The 17,963-nt window shown below is 47.3% G+C and overlaps 1 protein-coding gene and 2 pseudogenes across 1 annotated transcript in view; 1 reads left to right on the top strand and 2 right to left on the bottom strand.

The window, feature by feature from the left end:
* Positions 1-430: 430 nt before the first annotated feature.
* Positions 431-17,963, bottom strand: part of LOC149369597 (Golgi-associated plant pathogenesis-related protein 1-like) — a 28,714-nt gene continuing 11,181 nt past the window's right edge. The window contains exon 4 of the mRNA XM_089575977.1: positions 431-690. Coding sequence (XP_089432103.1) covers positions 431-690 — 260 coding nt within the window. The remainder of the gene's footprint in view (positions 691-17,963) is intronic.
* LOC149369598 (uncharacterized) lies at positions 791-5,694 on the top strand (annotated as a pseudogene).
* Positions 6,514-9,817, bottom strand: LOC149369599 (uncharacterized; annotated as a pseudogene).

The following is a 17,963-nucleotide window of genomic DNA, read 5'->3' on the forward strand; positions in this document are numbered from 1 at the left end:
TTGACTGTTTCCCTTATCTTATTTTTTGTGCATTATTACAGTTTTACGTGTTAAAGTTAACACTGCATGCTTTACAGGAGTTGTACACAATTTCTGATGTGTTTGGAACTGTTTGCAGCTGCATTCCTGCTGGGCATTTTTGTGTTTAGATTTGTTTACAGTGCTTTTGCAACTCTTTGTTGGTCCTCTGTACACTAATCGCCTATTGGGGGATTTGTACGTATATGAAATAAGTAAACAAAACTTGAAAGATTTCCTTTATACATGTATAGCGCTGGCCATGCCACTGAGTGCGGAAGCACCACACTGCTGAAACTGTCCATATTTGCAGTATTACAATCGCGATTACACGGTGCCAGAAAATGAGGCAGGCCCGGAGCAACGGTTACTGAAGATGAAAGGAGCAGCCGCTATCTTCTTTATTCGTTTACTAACAGCTCCGTCTGCTTGAAAATCGGCCACGAATAGGCCTGGGTACGTTCTTTAAGAACTGATTTTCTTTGTTTCCTTCAGGATCGTACAAGGCTGAGACATAATACGAGCCGTCTTTTCCCTTGGCGATGCCAACACCAAGACGCCGAGAGTTTCTCCACACGAGCTGCGTGAAATGCGCCACGCTCCTTGGAGGGTTTTCCTGGTCGAAGTTATGTATCTTGATCTCTGAATACCAGTAGTCTGTGACCGTCTTGCCTGTAATGAATAGGGGAATTGAAAATGTTAGCCCTGCAGAAGATTTCACCTTTTCGGTCAATGCACACCCGCTTTCTTTTGTTACCAAATATTTACCCACATGGGGCGTGAAAGGGTCACATGCTGTTTAAGTTCCAATGCTCGCGACAATTCCGTAACTGAGGAAGGTAATTATTTCAACCCCTGGTTGAATTCCTGTGGCCAATTGAGCGAGCATGCACTTATCACGACCGAGTTGCATTAAGGCAATAGCGTTAAAGATACCGTTCAACAGAAAATCCGGTGTCGATGTTGTCGGTGGCAGGGTTGTGAGCGAAAAATCGCGGGCATAGCTCTTGGAAGTAGTCCCAAGAGAGCAACCTAGGAGGCAGGTCACATGGGTCACGTGACCTTGCGGCGTCGTCACAAGCTGCTGAGAAAACTGCCAGCCGTGGAGGTGTAAGTTATAATAAAGGGGTTGAGACATCAAATTTTTATGCTCAAGAAAGCTTGGTACGGGCTTCCTCTATATGTAAGGTCATAAACGGCGAGCTATCGGATGCAAGAAACGCTTAAAATATATTTTAATTCAGCTCTAAACAGTCCCTAAATGTTCTTTCTCACGATCGTAACGTACTATGAACGGTGACGCGCAACATCGGCTAGGCGCTACGTCGGCGACTCGGCGGTCGGTGTGCTGACCGGCAAGTACACCGTTGCGGACGTACCAGCCGGCACCATGCAGTATCGGCAGCCGAGCGAAACTTTCACGTCCATGGGACGATGACTATCGTTGTTCTCCGCACTAAGAATTAGCGAAACGAGCGACTACATTTCGTATGTTTACCCTTCGACTCACCGGCGGTACGAATAGGTTTGGTTTGCTTTATGGAGTTTAACGTCCCAAAAGCAACTCAGACTATGAGAGACGCCGTAGTGAGGGGCTCCGGAAACATCGACCACCTGGGTTTCTTAAACGTGCACTGACATCGCACTGCACACGGGCCTCTAGAGTTTCGCCTCCATCGAAATTCGGCCACCGCGGCCGGGATCGAACCCGCGTCTTTCGGGTCAGCAGCTGAGCACCATAGCCACTGAGCCACCGCGGCGGCTCCGGTACGAATAGGCTTATGGCGAGTCCGCGAGGTTCGTATGTGCGATGTCGACGATTTCGGAGAGCGAATTCACAAGTTTCAGTGAATTCAAATGGGCATCAAGCAATGTTTTGATAACAGTGGCCTGAAATCGAGGATTGCTAACATCTTAGGACGCAAATACATTTAACGGGAAGCGCCGCTGTTAGCGGTGTGACCCAGTGTGCAGACAAGCTGCAGCACCCGGCAGGAGCTGTCGGTGTTGCACGTGGATAAAAAATTAAGCAATTTTAATTACAATGGGCGTCAACATATTGCTAGGTAAAGGAATTTAAAGTCAGGTTTTTAACACTTAGGAAAAAAACAGTTACAATGAGCGAGAAACGCCGGGCGTATACATGGGTTGCGCGTGTCGTCAGTTCTGGCTTGCAAATTGCGCGTGCGGCATCTTCAAGAACGACCGCGTCTGGCTGCACGCTTACCGCCTAACGCCGCGCCTGGGCTTGATGTCGTTCGGTTTGTCTTTGCGGCATCGCGAAAGAAAATTTGCTCGAGCTTTGTCCATCATACTCTGAAGAGCTTGTAGGACCGACTCGGGCACGTTACAGAGCGAAGATCGAAACGTGTGACGGCATCGACCCTTATGAACTGTGCATCGGCAAGGACGCTACGCCGAACGTTGGCTTGCTGCCCACCGTGACGCACGCCGACATCGTCAATTATTAGGTGCTTTCAACAAGTCACGTAACAGCAGCAACTTGAGAACAAGTGAGCAAGTGGTTTTAAAATGGTGCATAAATTCTTGACATATTACTAGCAAAGCATCATTACTTTCACAACTGTTAGAAAAATTACTTTCACAACTGCTTGCTTTAGAGAGCTTTTCTGAACCTTGTAAAGCGCAAGTGAAACCATGTTGCTTCTGCCACATTTTGTGGATAAAGTGGCGCAGGACCGCACAACAAACTGCTGCTGGCGCTCAGCAAAGTGGTCGTTGGAAAAAGAGTATTTTCTAAGCTCATTTTATCCGACATTTCACATTTCACAAACAGCATTGGAGGAAATTAGTTTATTTCACATTTCACATTTTAAGAACTGAAATAATTTCGTTTGACATTTCAGGTCAACCACTGTCAGCGCCTCCGGCAGGTACCCCCTAATGTGTGGATTCTTGCCAATCTAGATGGAACTGTCGGGACAGAGCATTGCAGGTGCATGGCAGGTGTAGGCGAAGCGTGCTCGCATGTTGCTGCTACACTTTTTGCCGTAGAGACAGCTATGAGGCTGAGGAACTCCGCTACTTGTACAGAGAAGAAAAATACATGGCTGCCAGCTCATAGCCGGAATGTTGAATTCCGATGGCTAAGGAAGATTAACTTTTCTTCGGCAGGAGCAAAGAAGAAAAAGATGGACAACATTGTAAACAGTAATATTACTGGAGATGTAGCCCCTTCATCACATAGGCTGCGGCCAATCACAGGTGCAACAGATGGAGAGCTAGAGCAGTGCTTTTCAGCAATTACAGATGTAAGAGTGACGCCAGCGTTGTTTACTCTGCATGAAAAATATAGCTCTCTTTTTAATCCACCACGAGCAATAGAGCCTTTACTTCTTCGGACACTAATGTGTGAAGACGCCGCCTCAGGATTTGTCTGCTCTGGTGAGCCGAGCCGAAGAGTTCTTGAAAGAAATGGTCATAACAGAAGGTATGGTACAGCATGTCGAAGCCGCAACAAGGGAGCAGTCAAAATATACAAAGTGAGTAGCATTTAGAGCTGGACGAGTAACAGCTTCAGTTATGAAGAGTGTGTGTAGGACAAACGTGGACCACACGTCAATAAGCTTGTTGAGAAGAATATGCTATCCAGAGAAAAAGTTGGGCTGAGGCTTAGCTAAAGTGTTAAGCCTGCACATCTCGAAGCGAAAAGCTTCGTGGCGATGCTCGTTGTTTAGCTTAAAGTTTCATACATAGGGTTACAGTTTGGGCATAGCTTTCTAGCTTTTACAAAACGTGTTGTCTTAGGTATACAAAGCTTGTAGTCGTTATACTAGGCCAGGAGTTCTCAAACTTTTTTGCTTGGAGGAACCCCAAAAGCCTTCAATAAGTTCCAGGGACCCCCCCCCCCCCCTCCCCGCTTTCACTTACCAGAATGTTGTCGAGTGCATTTTTGCAAAGAGAGAGTTGCAAAGGTTAAATGTTTATTGCACAGATTAATACAAATACTAATGTGATGGGTGGTACTGCTTCCCTTTTAAGAGCAAGTCAAAGCGTGGCTGAGTAGCACTCAGAGCGAGTCTCATATCAGCTGCTGGGTAAGGGCCGGTGAGGGTTCTCGCGGAACACAAGAAGACAGCCCGCGGAACCCCTGTGTTCCGCGGAACCCAGTTTGAGAACCCCTGTACTAGGCTATTCAAATCTCTTTATTTGTTCTTCTTCAATGGACACAATGTCTTGCACTTTCTGTATAGCCATAAAGATGGCCCGGTGATCATAGTAGTAGCAAGCAGCTGTTCTTGTGGCTGCTACGCAGTATACAGAACGCACACCCTGTCTCTGATAGACAAGGTCTATAGTTGCCCCCCCATTGTTTAGTGGGCTCAATGGGAGACGTGACGCAGTTGACGCAGCCAAGCGCCGCAATTCAGCGTCCCTTTGCCGCCGTTTAGCAGGGCGTGCCTCTCGTGCTTCTGGTGTTTCAGCCGCTTGTCTAGCCTTGCACTTTTCATATGCTCGCTGCTTTTGAGCCAACTCGCTCGCTACCACGTCTGGGTCTTCTTTTCTTCCTTCCGTGGCGAATGTCCTGCGCCTCTTCTACGGCCGCCGCCGCCGCTCATGCGTGCGTTCTCGCAACGCCTTGCGAAAGAACCTTCTCCTCTTGGGACGGCCGGAGACAACACCCTCTAGAGAAAATTCATACTGGTGTGGCACCACAGGGACAGGGACAGAGACAGACTGACAACAACACAAGTGTCACTCTGTCTCTGTCCCTGTCCCTGTGGTTGTGGTGCCACACCAGTATGAATTCGTACCAACTCGCCCAATTTTCAACCCTTTTGAACTCTAGAGAAAACTTTAGAGGGTGTTGCCGGAGACCGCACAGCAATGGCGAAGGGTAAACAGGTGGCGATGAGGAGAACGGAGGGGGTGGCGAGGAGGAGGAAGGGTGCGCCGCGGCGGCGCCCAGGGGTGGCCCACGCGAAGCGCGGTGTTGACGAGCCTAGTGAAGCTTTTCGCTTCAAAAACAAGTTTTCATCTGAAGCCACAGAATAGGGACTCAAGCATAAAAGCGCTGCCCTCTCCACGTACTAAGTAAATGCAGTGCAACGCCACACTAATGTGACACTTTGAAGGGCCCGCGTTTAAATTCCAAATATCTCCATCTTGCAGCATCGCCAGATGCTGTTGTCAGCTGTCTATGCTGCGGTGATGGCATTGTTGAAGTAAAATGCCCTTATTCACTTGCAGTACAAAGACTTGAAGCAGCATTGAGCAACAAAGATTTCTGTCTGGAGGTTAGTCCATAACGACCTCACTTAAAGAGGATCAAGTCCAAACACAGCTGGCGATGTGTGCGGGGAAATACTGCGACTTTGTTGTTTGGGCGCCAACCTCTGCACAATTGAAAGAATAATGAAAGATTGTGCATTCTTTCAAGGAATTCTTGAATTGGAAACATGATTTTTCACACATGTTGTGCTACCTGAAATGTTTTCACAATACTTCACCCGAAAAGATACACCAAAAGCTGGCACTAGTGCTCAAAGATCTGTGTTCTGTTACTGTCCAGGCCCAGAAACAGGAAGAATGGTGGCATGTGGTGGGGAACACTGCCCATACAATTGGTTCCACTATTCTTGCATTGGAATAAAACGGACACCAAAGCAGGAGCACTGGTATTGCGCAGATTGCGCTCAGCTGAAGAAAGCGTAGCAGAGTCCCTGGAACACAAGCCCCAAGCTTTCATTAACCTTTTACCATCAGTTGTTCTGTGACAGAGATTGTAGAAGGTACTTCAAATCAGACTTGTAGCTAACTAGGGATTTATTGCATGGCGACAAGCTCTCGTCACCTACATACAAATGGTATGGCGAAGATCACATGTAGAAAAAGAAGAAACTCCAAAAGAAGTTTTGCCATGTTACCAGTGGCTGTTACAATGATTTCCTCGAGGGGCGCTATGCATTCCGAGATGGTGCCTCGTGCTTTCCTGTGCAATGTCTCTTGGAACACACACCGAAACAGCAGGTCATACTCATCCGTCACGCATGTGGGGATCAATCAAACTATGCTATGCCCAAGTACAATCTAGGCGAACGACAGAAAGATTGAAAGACAACTGTAACTCTCAATGTCCAAGAACTTTCCCCTTCAAGTTGCAACGGTGGTTTCAGGCGCATTTGTCTTTGATGTGATGTGATGTGATGCAGATTTGAGAGCTCACTAGGCACGACTGCCTTGTCAGTGCGGTATAAGGAAAAAAGTTAGCTTCAATCACTATATCACGCTGCCAACAATAAAGAGTGGGTAGTTAGCGTCCGTCCTGCGGTATGTTTCTTTTGTGTCCTTGTTCCTAAGTGCTGAATGAATGTTATAACATTAGATGGGGGGGGGGGTCGTAGAAGCAAGAGAGAACAGGCAGTCTCTATGCTGTGTACAGTAAAAAAAAATACAGGTAGAAATTTGTTACAGGCAAACATATTTTGCACAATATATATAGCCCTTTCCAAATACCACGCATACTCGGCAAGCTTAGCTACATGGTTCTGGATTTGCAGGAACAACAGATTGACAGAGATTTGTCAGTGCACAGCAAGCGTTGACGATTTTATCTAGAGGTGTGAACTGGTGCCCCTCTTTGAGAGTCGCATACTCTAGGGGTAGAACGGATTTCATTATGACGCACTTGTTACGAACCAAGCCGATCACCCCCTCAAAGTTAATTCTGACATTTTCAAGATTTCTCGCTGCCTCTACATCCACTGCTGACAATTATCTTTTGCCTTTGCTGAATGCAGGTATGTAGAGTTTTGCACAGTACAAGCCCATGCTGTCAGGAGGAGGAGGAATAGAAGAGGAAAGGCAGGGAGGTTAACCGGAATGATAATTGGTTTGCTACCCTACACGGGGGGAAGGGGGTGAGGGGATAAAAAAGAAAGATAAAGGGGAGGAATAGAAAATTGAAGTCACTATAAAACGTCACTGTTCGTTAAAGTCACAGCCTATCGTGCAGGCCAGAAGTTCTCAAGAAGCGGAGCAGTGCCTTGGAGGCATTCTCCGCCGACGACCGCCGAGGCCAGGGGCCGAGAATCTTCATTTCCGTGAAAGGGCGTGTATCTAGGCGCTCCAGCGCACGGCTGAGAGACTGCCTTTCGGTGGTGTAGGCAGGGCAGTAACAAAGAATGTGGGTTATGGTCTCGTCATGCCCGCAGATGGAACATGCAGGACTATCAGCCATACCGATTAAGAATGAGTAGTGGTTGGTGAAAGCTACACCAAGCCAGAGGCGACAAAGCAAAGTTTCTTCTCGTCGTGGTAGGCCTGATGGTAGCCGGAGCTTCAGATCTGGGTCCAGGGACTGTAAACGGGAATTGCAAAATGGGCCGGAATTCCACGCGGTAAGCGTGATGTCCCGCGCAACTGCGCGAAGCCTGCTCGCTGCATCCGATCTCGAAATGGGGATCGACACAAAATCGCCGTCGTCGTGAGCAGTTCGCGCGACCTCATCCGCGCGGTGATTACCTGCTATGCCGCTGTGCCCCGGTAGCCATTGGTAGATAATGTCATGTCCTTTGTTGATGGCAGAGTGATGTAGCTGTCGAATTTCTGCGACCATTTGTTCATGGGCTCCACGGCGAAGAGCAGCTTGTAAGCCTTGGAGGGCAGCTTTCGAATCGGTGAAAATAGACCACCGCTGAGGGCGCTGCTGACTGATGTATTCAATGGCGACACGAAGAGCGGTGAGTTCTGCACCCGTAGAAGAAGTGCGGTGACCTGTCCTAACTCTAATTTCGGTAGTGCTTGCGGGGATGACGACGGAGCCAGAAGAAGAGATAGGGTTCACTGAGCCGTCAGTGTAAACGTGCACCCGGTTTGCATGGTGCTCATGTAAATATTCAAGGGTGACTTGTTGTAGTTCTGTCGGGCATAAGTCTATCTTCTTCCTGATGCCAGGTATCGAAAGAAGCACACGGGGATTGTGCAGGCTCCAAAGTGGCGAGGACGGTCTAGAGGCGGGTGTAAACTGGGACGGCAGAATGGCGGGATGTGCGTCAATGATGCCTGTAAACGATGTGCGCGGCCTGGTAATAAGAATACTGGCAAGATGGTGAGAGGGAACCCGGGAAATGTGCCGGAAATGTGCCCTCAGTGCGTCAACTGTTAAGTAGGTAGGGATTGGATGCTCCTGGGCGATAAGTACAGATGCGGCCGTAGAGGCACATTTCGGCAATCCTATGCAAGTCCGGAGAGTTGAGCTCGAGCGCTTTGCCAATGCTGTCAGCAATATCAAAACCTCTGTCGGCCAGCACCACATCACCATGAGATAAATGGTCAAGAATGCCGCAGTGTTCAGTAATGTGTTTGTCAGGTGTCCTCCCTCCCCAAGCATCGGAAATAAAGGTGATCACTCCCTGAGGACGTATTCCTATGAGGTACTTGGCTGTATTGCTAGACTTGTACTGAGACCAAGTCTGACATCTTGGTTGCAGGGATGACGGTTGTTCATAGTCAGAACAGTCGGCTATGACCGCTATCTTCTCTCCGAGTGAGCCAAAAAAGGCTTGAGGCATTGTTCTCCTTATTGCATGCCTTGAAGACCATGAAATGAGAGCCTTCAGTCTGCAAAATGCAACATGTAGCCATTTGTCCGACATACGGTTGATTCTGATATGTTAAAGCGGTAAGCGAGGTCCTGGTATGGCAGGTTCAACTCCAGCTTCATTACGAACCCTAAAAATTCTTAAAACTTTCCCAATGAGTTTTGTGGTGTGTGCTTAACAAACATCTCTAGGAGATTGAACACAGCCATTAGAACTACAAAATTTGGAAGACCTATGTAGAATGACACTTTGTTGGGGTCTTCTCGAAAGGACGCTTCCGACATTTCCATTCCCTCTTTTTGCTTTTTCACCGTGGCCAGCTCAACGAATATTTTGCTGTAATCTTCCTCTAGCAAATGGAGGTCTCTGCTCGTGAGCTTAGTTTGAACTTCTGCCTCTGGAAAAAGAAACGGATCAACGGAATTGCATGTCAGTGTGAAAGTCTGGACATAATAAAATTGCAAAAACTTTAGACTAACAAGCTTGGGAATCGTATGCACACGAACCTGTCGTTGTAGTAGACTCCAGAATGGGGAACATTGGAGTGGACTCATCAGGATCTTGTTCCGAGCCTGTGGCATGCTCAGATGACGTTACAGGCCTCATGGACTGCTTGCACACTGCAGCAGCATGTGGCTTATTCTGCTGTCGCCGTTTACACCGCATGTAACACGCGGATGCAGCCACAGTAGTACAGTCATAACAGCCGTGGCCCAGCCGCAGACTCGGCTCCCTGTCCGGATTTCCATCATCCATCGAGTTGGCAGCAGGCTTCCCTTTGAAAGAACACACATGCAAATGCATTAACTGCACATGTACTGTGTATTATTTTCAATGTGAAGCGCACAGTTAGCAATATACAGAGCGCTTTCACTAGCGATTTGACTAGCGCTTTCAGAAAAAGCTCATCTGAAAGCCACGGATAAACAATCCGGGCAGCAGAAAAGCTAAGCAGCCAGACGAGTTAATGTTATAAAACGGCGTAATCTGAAACTGCCCTTACCTTTCACGAAGCGAAGATCGCAAACACTGGCATGCTTCTCATTCCTCAAGTCCTTTCTATTTATCCTTGACAGCCAAATGCTCCGGCGCTACTCAGACAAGAGCCTTGTTTGTTCACATTGGTTCTTAATAACCGCGGGCAAATTAAACAGTCCGATGAGCGGCTGTGCCTTGTCTTTGGTAGCAGGAGAATCACTTCTCGTTCTGCAGCCAAAAATGGCACAAATCGGCATCGTGAAGCCGGATTGTCTGTTTTCTACTACTGCAGAGTACACAACCCAGCACGATCACTGCAGCAAGTGTTCTTAAACATGACGGGTTCCGGTTTCCTGGCTTGCGGATGTGACGTCGATGCAAAGCTGGCGCTCGCTTTCACCTATGGTTCTTGGTTAGTTGTTGCACTGCGCAAACAAGTAAACGGAAGTACAACCTGCGCAAAAGACAAGAGATTACTCACCTTAAGTAGAACTTAGCGTTACACTTAATGGCGAACGAACGCGCAGGCGCTGCCTAGGCAGCAACCTAAACAAAAGTAGCGCTGTGGTGCAGTCGTCGTGATTGGAGCATTGCTGGGGGAATTCCAAACCTCTGCGGCACATGCCGAATCCTGTAGAATTATCTTAAAGCGTTCATTTAGCGAATACATGGACTGTTCGCTGAACAAGCAGCAGGAAGACCAGAACAGCAGGTACCGAGAATCAGCAGCCACGGGACCCGGAACAGTCCAGCGGCGCGGGCAGAGCGATGTGAAGACGGAGACGGATATTGGTCGGTACGAACAGTGAGGCACCGTGTCGTTGTAATGTGACCAGGGGATCGGCCGACTGGCGAGCTCTCGGCTACTGGCCACCGACACAGATGTCCGCCGAGCATCGGCGTAGTGTGCAAAGATAAATACAACGCAGACACTGCGCTGGAATACGCGGTATGCCGGCTGTGATCGGCCCAAGCGAGGCGCTTGGTTTCAGAACTCCATGTCGTCCCACGCTCGCTTGGCTTTGTTCAACAGATCGCCGTACCGGCCGGCATTTCGAAAGGCACTGCGCGAGAGAGGAGAACGCAATGGTCCGTGTGTCAGTGCTTTTGAAGCACACGTAACCAGAGTCGGTGCTCTTCCCTGGGAGTGTCGTCATAACACACCCCGGCGCTCATAAACTGAAGCCGAAATTGCTCAGTATAACTAATGGGATAAATAATTAGTTACGGCGCATATATGTTTGACACAAAGAACACGCCAAAGAAAAATATGGTATCTCCACCCCTTTAATGATTGGTCGCACAGACCCACCCCTGGGAGCAGCTGCCATCGCAAGGTAGCGGCGCATCGCTTAACCGCTGCACAAGTGAGCCAGCAGGTCTCCCAGGGGTCTATAAACGTAAAGTAGAGAGTGACATTTTGCATATATGGCAGTAAATCATTACCCTTAAGGCACAGCTTAAGTGTCCCCTCCAATTTTCGGGGCACGTTTGGCAAGTGTGCTTAAAATCCGCTCTGGTGCTTGGGCATAATTGGCAGGTGGAGGTTTTTCCCCCTCTCTCTCTGTAAAGGAGAGTAGGAGACGGGATGGCATGGTGGCGATTTGTAGTCGACGCCATAACAACTGAAAGTTTTGGTTAGGTAAGGGTGAGGAGGAGGGGGGGGGGGTAGATTTGCTGGGAGTTTCTATAATAGAGAGTAATCCCTTAGCGAAAAGAGGATGTGCTAAAAATGCATTTCAAACGTATTGTATTAATTTCATATTTATTTCGCATTTTTTTGTCCCTATGCTTAAACTGAAATACGAATGCTTTCTAAGTATACTAGGAATAATATTTTAAACGTTCTTAAAAATACATGAAAAGTACATTTTTGCCCGCTTAGCATATTTATAATGCATTAAAAATATAATAAAAATATACATTAGAAATATACTAAAAATATACATTTAATACATTGAAAATGTGTTGACTCGGGCTTAAAAAAAGTCTACTGGGCGGCTCCATCGAATGACACGGGTTAATTCATCAACTGGAGAACAAATCGTACACGGGTATTTATCATTAATCAAAAGGAGTCCGATATTACAAGGTCACGTGATTGAATGGGAACGGCAGATACCTAAATACAGCATACCAAGACAACGACACAGCAAACAACAAATCCTACGACAAGCGCTATACTTGGCTTGCCGTATATATACCCAGCGAAAGCGACGCACTATTTTGCACGGTGATACCTTTTTTTGCGCAAATACTGTGGGCTTCCAAATTATCGCAGAAGTACCCTACTGGTCGCGTTCGAATCTGGGATTAATTGAGAACGGAATTGCTAGTTGAAACTTGCGTCAGGCACAGGTCAGGAGTCGAACTGTCAACCAACAGATACATGGGCGTGTAAGGGAGCCGGTCTGCCCTGCCACACGGGGTCCTTTCCGCTGGCTTATTCGGACCCAGAAGTACCCAAGGCGCTTTTGCTGGTATAATGCTATCACGTTCTCACACGGAAATGTTCGAATGACATTGAGTGGAATGGCATTCGAGAATAGGAATGACATTCGGACTCGATGGACTGCCGCGGTGCTGCACGACACTTTCGAAACGCATTCGAAAGCCTCAGCTCGTTTTCAGTGTACAGCGACGACGACGACAGCGGTCACACTAGTCCGACAACGACAGTATATATCACGCTAAACAACAGCATGTAATTATAGTGAAATATCTAGTTTACTATAATATGATTCTAGAGGGACACGTTTTTCAGGCCAACGACACCGACGAATCCGGTCGGCGGACGGTCAGCCTTGTCGGCGGCTGAGCGAGAGCACGGTGATGAGGCGGCGGTGTGTGCATGCTCGCGCTTCTAAATGAGCGAAACGAACGGCTATATTTCACGTGTGCATACCTGAACACTCACCAGCGATAAGCGCTTGCCAAATCAGTTTCAATCGACGACGGCTCTGTTCCCTTCCGCGACGACTAGGCCCAGCGAGTTCGCAGGGTTGGATCTGTGATTTCGGCGGTTGTGAAGAGCGAATCACAAGCTTTAGCGAATGCAAATGGTCACCAGGTGTAGTTTTGGCAACAGTGACCTGAAATCAACTATTGCTTACATCGCAGGGCACGCGTACGATGAACGGGAATCGCCGGTGTGACCCAGACTGCCGAGCCGTGCTTTACGGCCAGCAGCAGTCGTCGCCGTCGCTAGCTTGTGGATAACAAGTTAGGCCGTTTCAGTTAAAGCGAACAGTCGCCATACATACTTCTGGATAAAGTAGTTTAAAAAAAAGTACTGGTCACGTCGGAGAAAGCCGGGACAAGAAGCGAGAAGCGCCAGTCCTGCGCGATGCCAACAACCCGGCTTTCTCAGGCGTGCGATCGCATCATCGCTTCCCACACATTGTAGCACTGCGTAAACAATCACGTACAACCAGTAAAAAAGAAAACAGATTGTTTATTAGAACCAAAGCGCAGATTGCGTTTTATGTTATGTAAACAAGCGATGTAAACAACAGTATGAGTGCAGTCGTCCTCATCGGCGCACTCCCGGGGAAATTTCATGCTGACGCGGTTAATATTCATTGGCGTAATATTATCTTCAAGCACTCCCTTAGACAGAACACGTGTAGCATCGTTAGATGACATTCGGCTGGAAGGCATTCGAAGCGCCCGTGTAGCAGGGGTATAAGTGGTGATCACCTTCCTGCTAGAAGTTACCATAAACGAAAGGATGACAAGAAAGGGAAAGTTTTCACTCTTCGCTGAAACGTCATTTCGAGCCCTAGATTGTTCCACGGTAGCTTGAAGTGTAATGCAAATATGTTTACATGGACAACCCATTTGTTAGAATTTAAATATACTTCAGACGGATTAATTGCGTATTTACGAAAGTACACTTTAAATAGATGGCCAGCACCAAAATGCGATGTCCCGAAACTCGATTTTGAGCATTAGATTGTTCAACGACAGCTTGTAGTGCGCTGCAAATATGCTAATGCGGACTGCCAATTTGCTAGAATTTCAGTGTTCTTTGGACGAATTAATTACGTATTTACGGAAGTACACTTCAAATACATTGACGACACGCAAATGCCATTTCCCGAAACACGATTTCGAGCACTCGACTGTTCATGGCAGCTAGAAGTGTGCAAAGACGTTTAAAAGGACTGCCCGTTTGTTAGGATTGAAATATATTTCGGATGAATTAATTTCATATTTACGAAAGTTCACTTTTAATACATTGACAAGATGCTAAAACTGCATACATATACGTTTACAAGGGCTGCCCGTTTTCTAGAATTGAAGTATACTTTCGATGAATTAATTTCATATTTCCGAAAATACACTTTTAATACACTGACAAGATGCTAAAACTGCATGCATATTTTTTCATGTATTTGAAAAGTGCTCGAAGTATGCTTTAAGTGAGGTATTTTTGGCACATTTTAAAAATATATTTCGAATACCAAGCATGAAATTTCAGACACGTATTTCCTACATATTTTTAGTGCATTCATGAATACAAAATATGTTTAAAATACATTTTAAATAGACCTCCGTATATTCCAAACGTATTAGTTTTTGCTAAGGGATGTCGTGATAGCAGAGGAAGTGTTTACTCGCACTCCTGAACGAAGGCCGGTTGACGAGAGCTCGGGCTTGCTCGTGGCCGGCCGTGCTGCCCAGGTGTCCGCAGTGCGCTGGAACCCAGAGGAGGGCGATGTGGCGATTGGAAGGTGGAGCAGACTGTACGTCGCTAACGGCCTGTATGTGGATTTTTCGTTTTGAAAAAATGAATATGGCTGTCTCTGCACCAGAGAAAATGCATTCTGCGGAGCAGTGGGTAACCGCAAAGGCTACTGCCGTCTTACGAATTGGAAAAAACAGCGCAATGAAAGACGACACAAGAGAAGGACAAAACACCAGCGCTGGTGTTTTGTCCTTCTCTTGTGTCGTCGTTTTTTACAATTCGTAAAACATGTACCAACCAGCCCGTATATTTGCCCTCTTCTATTGCCGTCTCTTCGCTTAAATGGACTGAGTCGAGTTCCAAACGGTGGCACATGTAACTAAATAATGAGCATTGTACTATTGTGATCAAAAGTTTAGGGGACGCGGGTGTACAGGAGGACAATTATTTCAGAGCAGTGACGTAATCGAGTCCAGGGTAATATGAAGCAGTGATTTGACCAGGGAGGTTAATTTGTAGTCGATTTAAGAGTTACTGTTCGGTTGTCCTAGAGAGTCGGTGGTATTGGCCCATCAATTGTGCCTCGACTAGCTCTTCGTCGCGTTCACGATGCCGCGCGGCAAACAACATGAAGTGCCGAAGACCGACGGAGGATGTTGGTCCAGCACAACATACTCGATATGGACATTTATAAACTTCATTTCAGTCTAGGATGATAACGTGTTCACATTTCTTTCCTAAGAGGCAGTCAAGTGAATAGGAATGCACTGAAAGGGCGGCAGAAAACAAAAGACGCCAAGAATGTATGCCGCACGCACGCATGTAAACACTGATGACCGGCGCGATCGCGCAGTAGTTAGGGCGCTTGGCTACTGAGTCGGAGTACCCGGTTCGAACCCGACCGCGGCGGCCGCATTTCGATGGAGGCGGAATGCAAGAGACGCCCGTGTGCCGTGCGATGTCAGTGTGCGTTGAAGATCCCCAGGTGGTCGAAATTATTCCGGAGCCCACAGGAGCACATTTCTCCTTTCACTCCTCCGGAGCAGTTGCGGTCTCCACCTAGAAGTGAGACAGTTACTGCGCCATTTCTCTTCTTCAAAAACCACTAATAGCAAATGATGCGCGCACTCGTACCCATTGAGGAGGATTTGCCCCAGTGCTGCGAGCTCGCGACTGTGCTCGATTTCGTGACCAATGTGGCATTTTAACCCTCTTTAATATTATCTATCCAGTACAGACATGTTCCAGGATCATAAACAGTCTGAAGACATAAAGCTACGCAGGAGACAGGACACAGAAAAGATGCAGACAGGACGAGCGTAGAAGAACAACTGATTTATTGGACGAAAAAACGACCTTCCTTCAAGAGCAACGCATGCGCAACCAAACTTAACGCCCAAAGCAAAAGTACACAATCTTATCAACCCAAAAAGTCAAGTTCCTTCTGATACAGGTGAATTGATGCCTCGCTAACACATTTTTCCGCACCCTATCTAGCAATTTGCCAGGCTTCAAAAATCTCGCCTGCCTTCCGGTCCTTCGCGCAGCCTATAATCTTCGTTTGCTTGAAAAGCGGCGTACAAAACACTTTTTTCTTCTTGTCATTGATCTTACAAGACTGGCAGTGCCTTGCTAAATGCTGCCCACCGTGCTGGCTTAAAGAGTTATTGTGCTCCTGAAGGCGTTTATTAATGCAGCGCCCCGTCTACCCTACATAAACGGAACCACAGCTGAATGGGATCTCGTAAATAACTCCCATCTTACAGTCTACAAACTTAGGTCTGTGGTTGACTCCGCACCCTACTTTCTTTTGCAGGTTATTGTTAGTTAATCGGCATAAACGAGACAGTTTACATGGGTCGGAAAAGAACACGTTGACACCAAATTTCCCTCCCACCTTCTTCAAACCGTGCGAAGTCTTGTGCACATAAGGAAGGACTTCAAACTTCCTCCTCTCGCTTTGAGTTAGTTCTTGTTGGTTTTGTTTCAACCATAGGGTTTTCAGCAAAGATTCTGCAACAGCTTTCAGAAGAGCAGGAGGAAAACCAGCAGAGTAAAGCCGGTCTACTTGACTGGTAAAACTACATTTCACCATGTGTGCACATGACTTGACAAGCGAGGATCTTAAACATGAGGTTGCGATTCCCCTTTTTACGAGCTTTGAGTGGCACGAATCATAAGGTAGAAGAGCCTTCTTAGATCTTGGTACACAGGCCCAGCATAGATGGCCCTCGGTATGAAAAAACAATTTTAAGTCTAAAAACTGCAAACAAGAGCGTTCCGGGAGCTCAAAAGTAAAATTCAGATTAGTGGCTGCGGATTTGAAGGTCGCTAAAATTTCATTCACAATCATTTGTAGACTGTCGTCAGGGTTAATATTCAAAAGGATTAGGAAATCGTCAACGTATCTCACCACATGCGACCACAACTCTTTGAGCCAGCACGGTGGGTAGCATTTAGCAAGGCACTGCCAGTCTTGTCAGATCAATGACAAGAAGAAAAAAGTATTTTGTACGCCGCTTTTCAAGCAAACGAAGATTATAGGCTGCGCCAAGGACCGGAAGGCACGCGAGATTTTGAAGCCTGGCAAATTGCTAGATACGGTACGGAAAAATGTGTTAGCGAGGCATGCAATTCACCTGTATCAGAAGGAACTTGACTTTTTGGGTTGATTAGATTGTGTACTTTTGCTTTGGGCGTTAAGTTTGGTTGCGCATGCGTTGCTCTTGAAGGAAGGTCGTTTTTTCGTCAAATAAATCAGTTGTTAGTCTACGCTCGTCCTGTCTGCATCTTTTCTGTGTCCTGTCTCCTGCGTAGTTTTATGTCTTCAGAATGTCTTACCAACTAGCCTCTCATCACACACTTCTAGAAATCATAAACAGAATGGCTTCGCAGACGCTGTCAAAGGCCTTTTCTCAATTGATTGGAGAAATTGTGACTTGCCAAAAATGGGCATCACTGCCGCGGTAGCGCAGTGGTTATGGTGACGTGAGCGCGCGCGCGCGTGCGCGCGTGCGCGCGTGCGTGCGTGCGTGCGTGTGTGCTCGTAGATCGTACAGAAAATCCCAGCTATGGAAAGAAAGCGATGGCGATGCTTTTCTTAAAAGCAGCCTCCTTTTCATTATTATGCGGTAAACAAACGAAACTGGCCTACGTCAGTTTGTCCTGAGTGTTCATTTAGCACGTTTGCGCATTTCATAAATAAATGGCAATGTTACTCGTCACAGAGCAGATGATCAGGGTTAGCATAACCACATTGTGACTGCTCTTAGTGTGGGATTAGTGTGGCCGCATTAGTGTGGGATGATACAACGAGGGGTACAACGAGCGCGTTATGGTGTGAGAAGTGCGCTGGCACAAACTTTAGTATCTTGTCCTGCAACGCGTTTGCGAAGCGCCCCGAGAGCGTGTTTTTGGTTCTAGCCTTCCTTTTACGTGCAGGACTGATAGCACCCCGCTTCACCTCGGCTGCGTCCATGGCCCCTCCCACAACGCGACTGATGTGAGCCACGTTGCCTTGTCCTAACTGGTGCGGCTGCTACTGCGCAGCTGTTCTGTGCCATCACGTGGTGGCTAATGCTGTGCCTTCGCCTCCACCGCTGCCACTCAGCACTGAGGCAGGGGTAGAGCTAGTGCCTCAGTACCCCGAGTGCAGCCTCGACGGAACTGAGAATACCAGGCAAGAATCGATAGGACCAGGTGGGGGCAGCCGT

The sequence above is a fragment of the Amblyomma mixtum genome, chromosome 1 (assembly GCF_055824585.1).
Source record: "Amblyomma mixtum isolate Tamu chromosome 1, ASM5582458v1, whole genome shotgun sequence".
Taxonomy (NCBI): Eukaryota; Metazoa; Arthropoda; class Arachnida; order Ixodida; family Ixodidae; genus Amblyomma; species Amblyomma mixtum.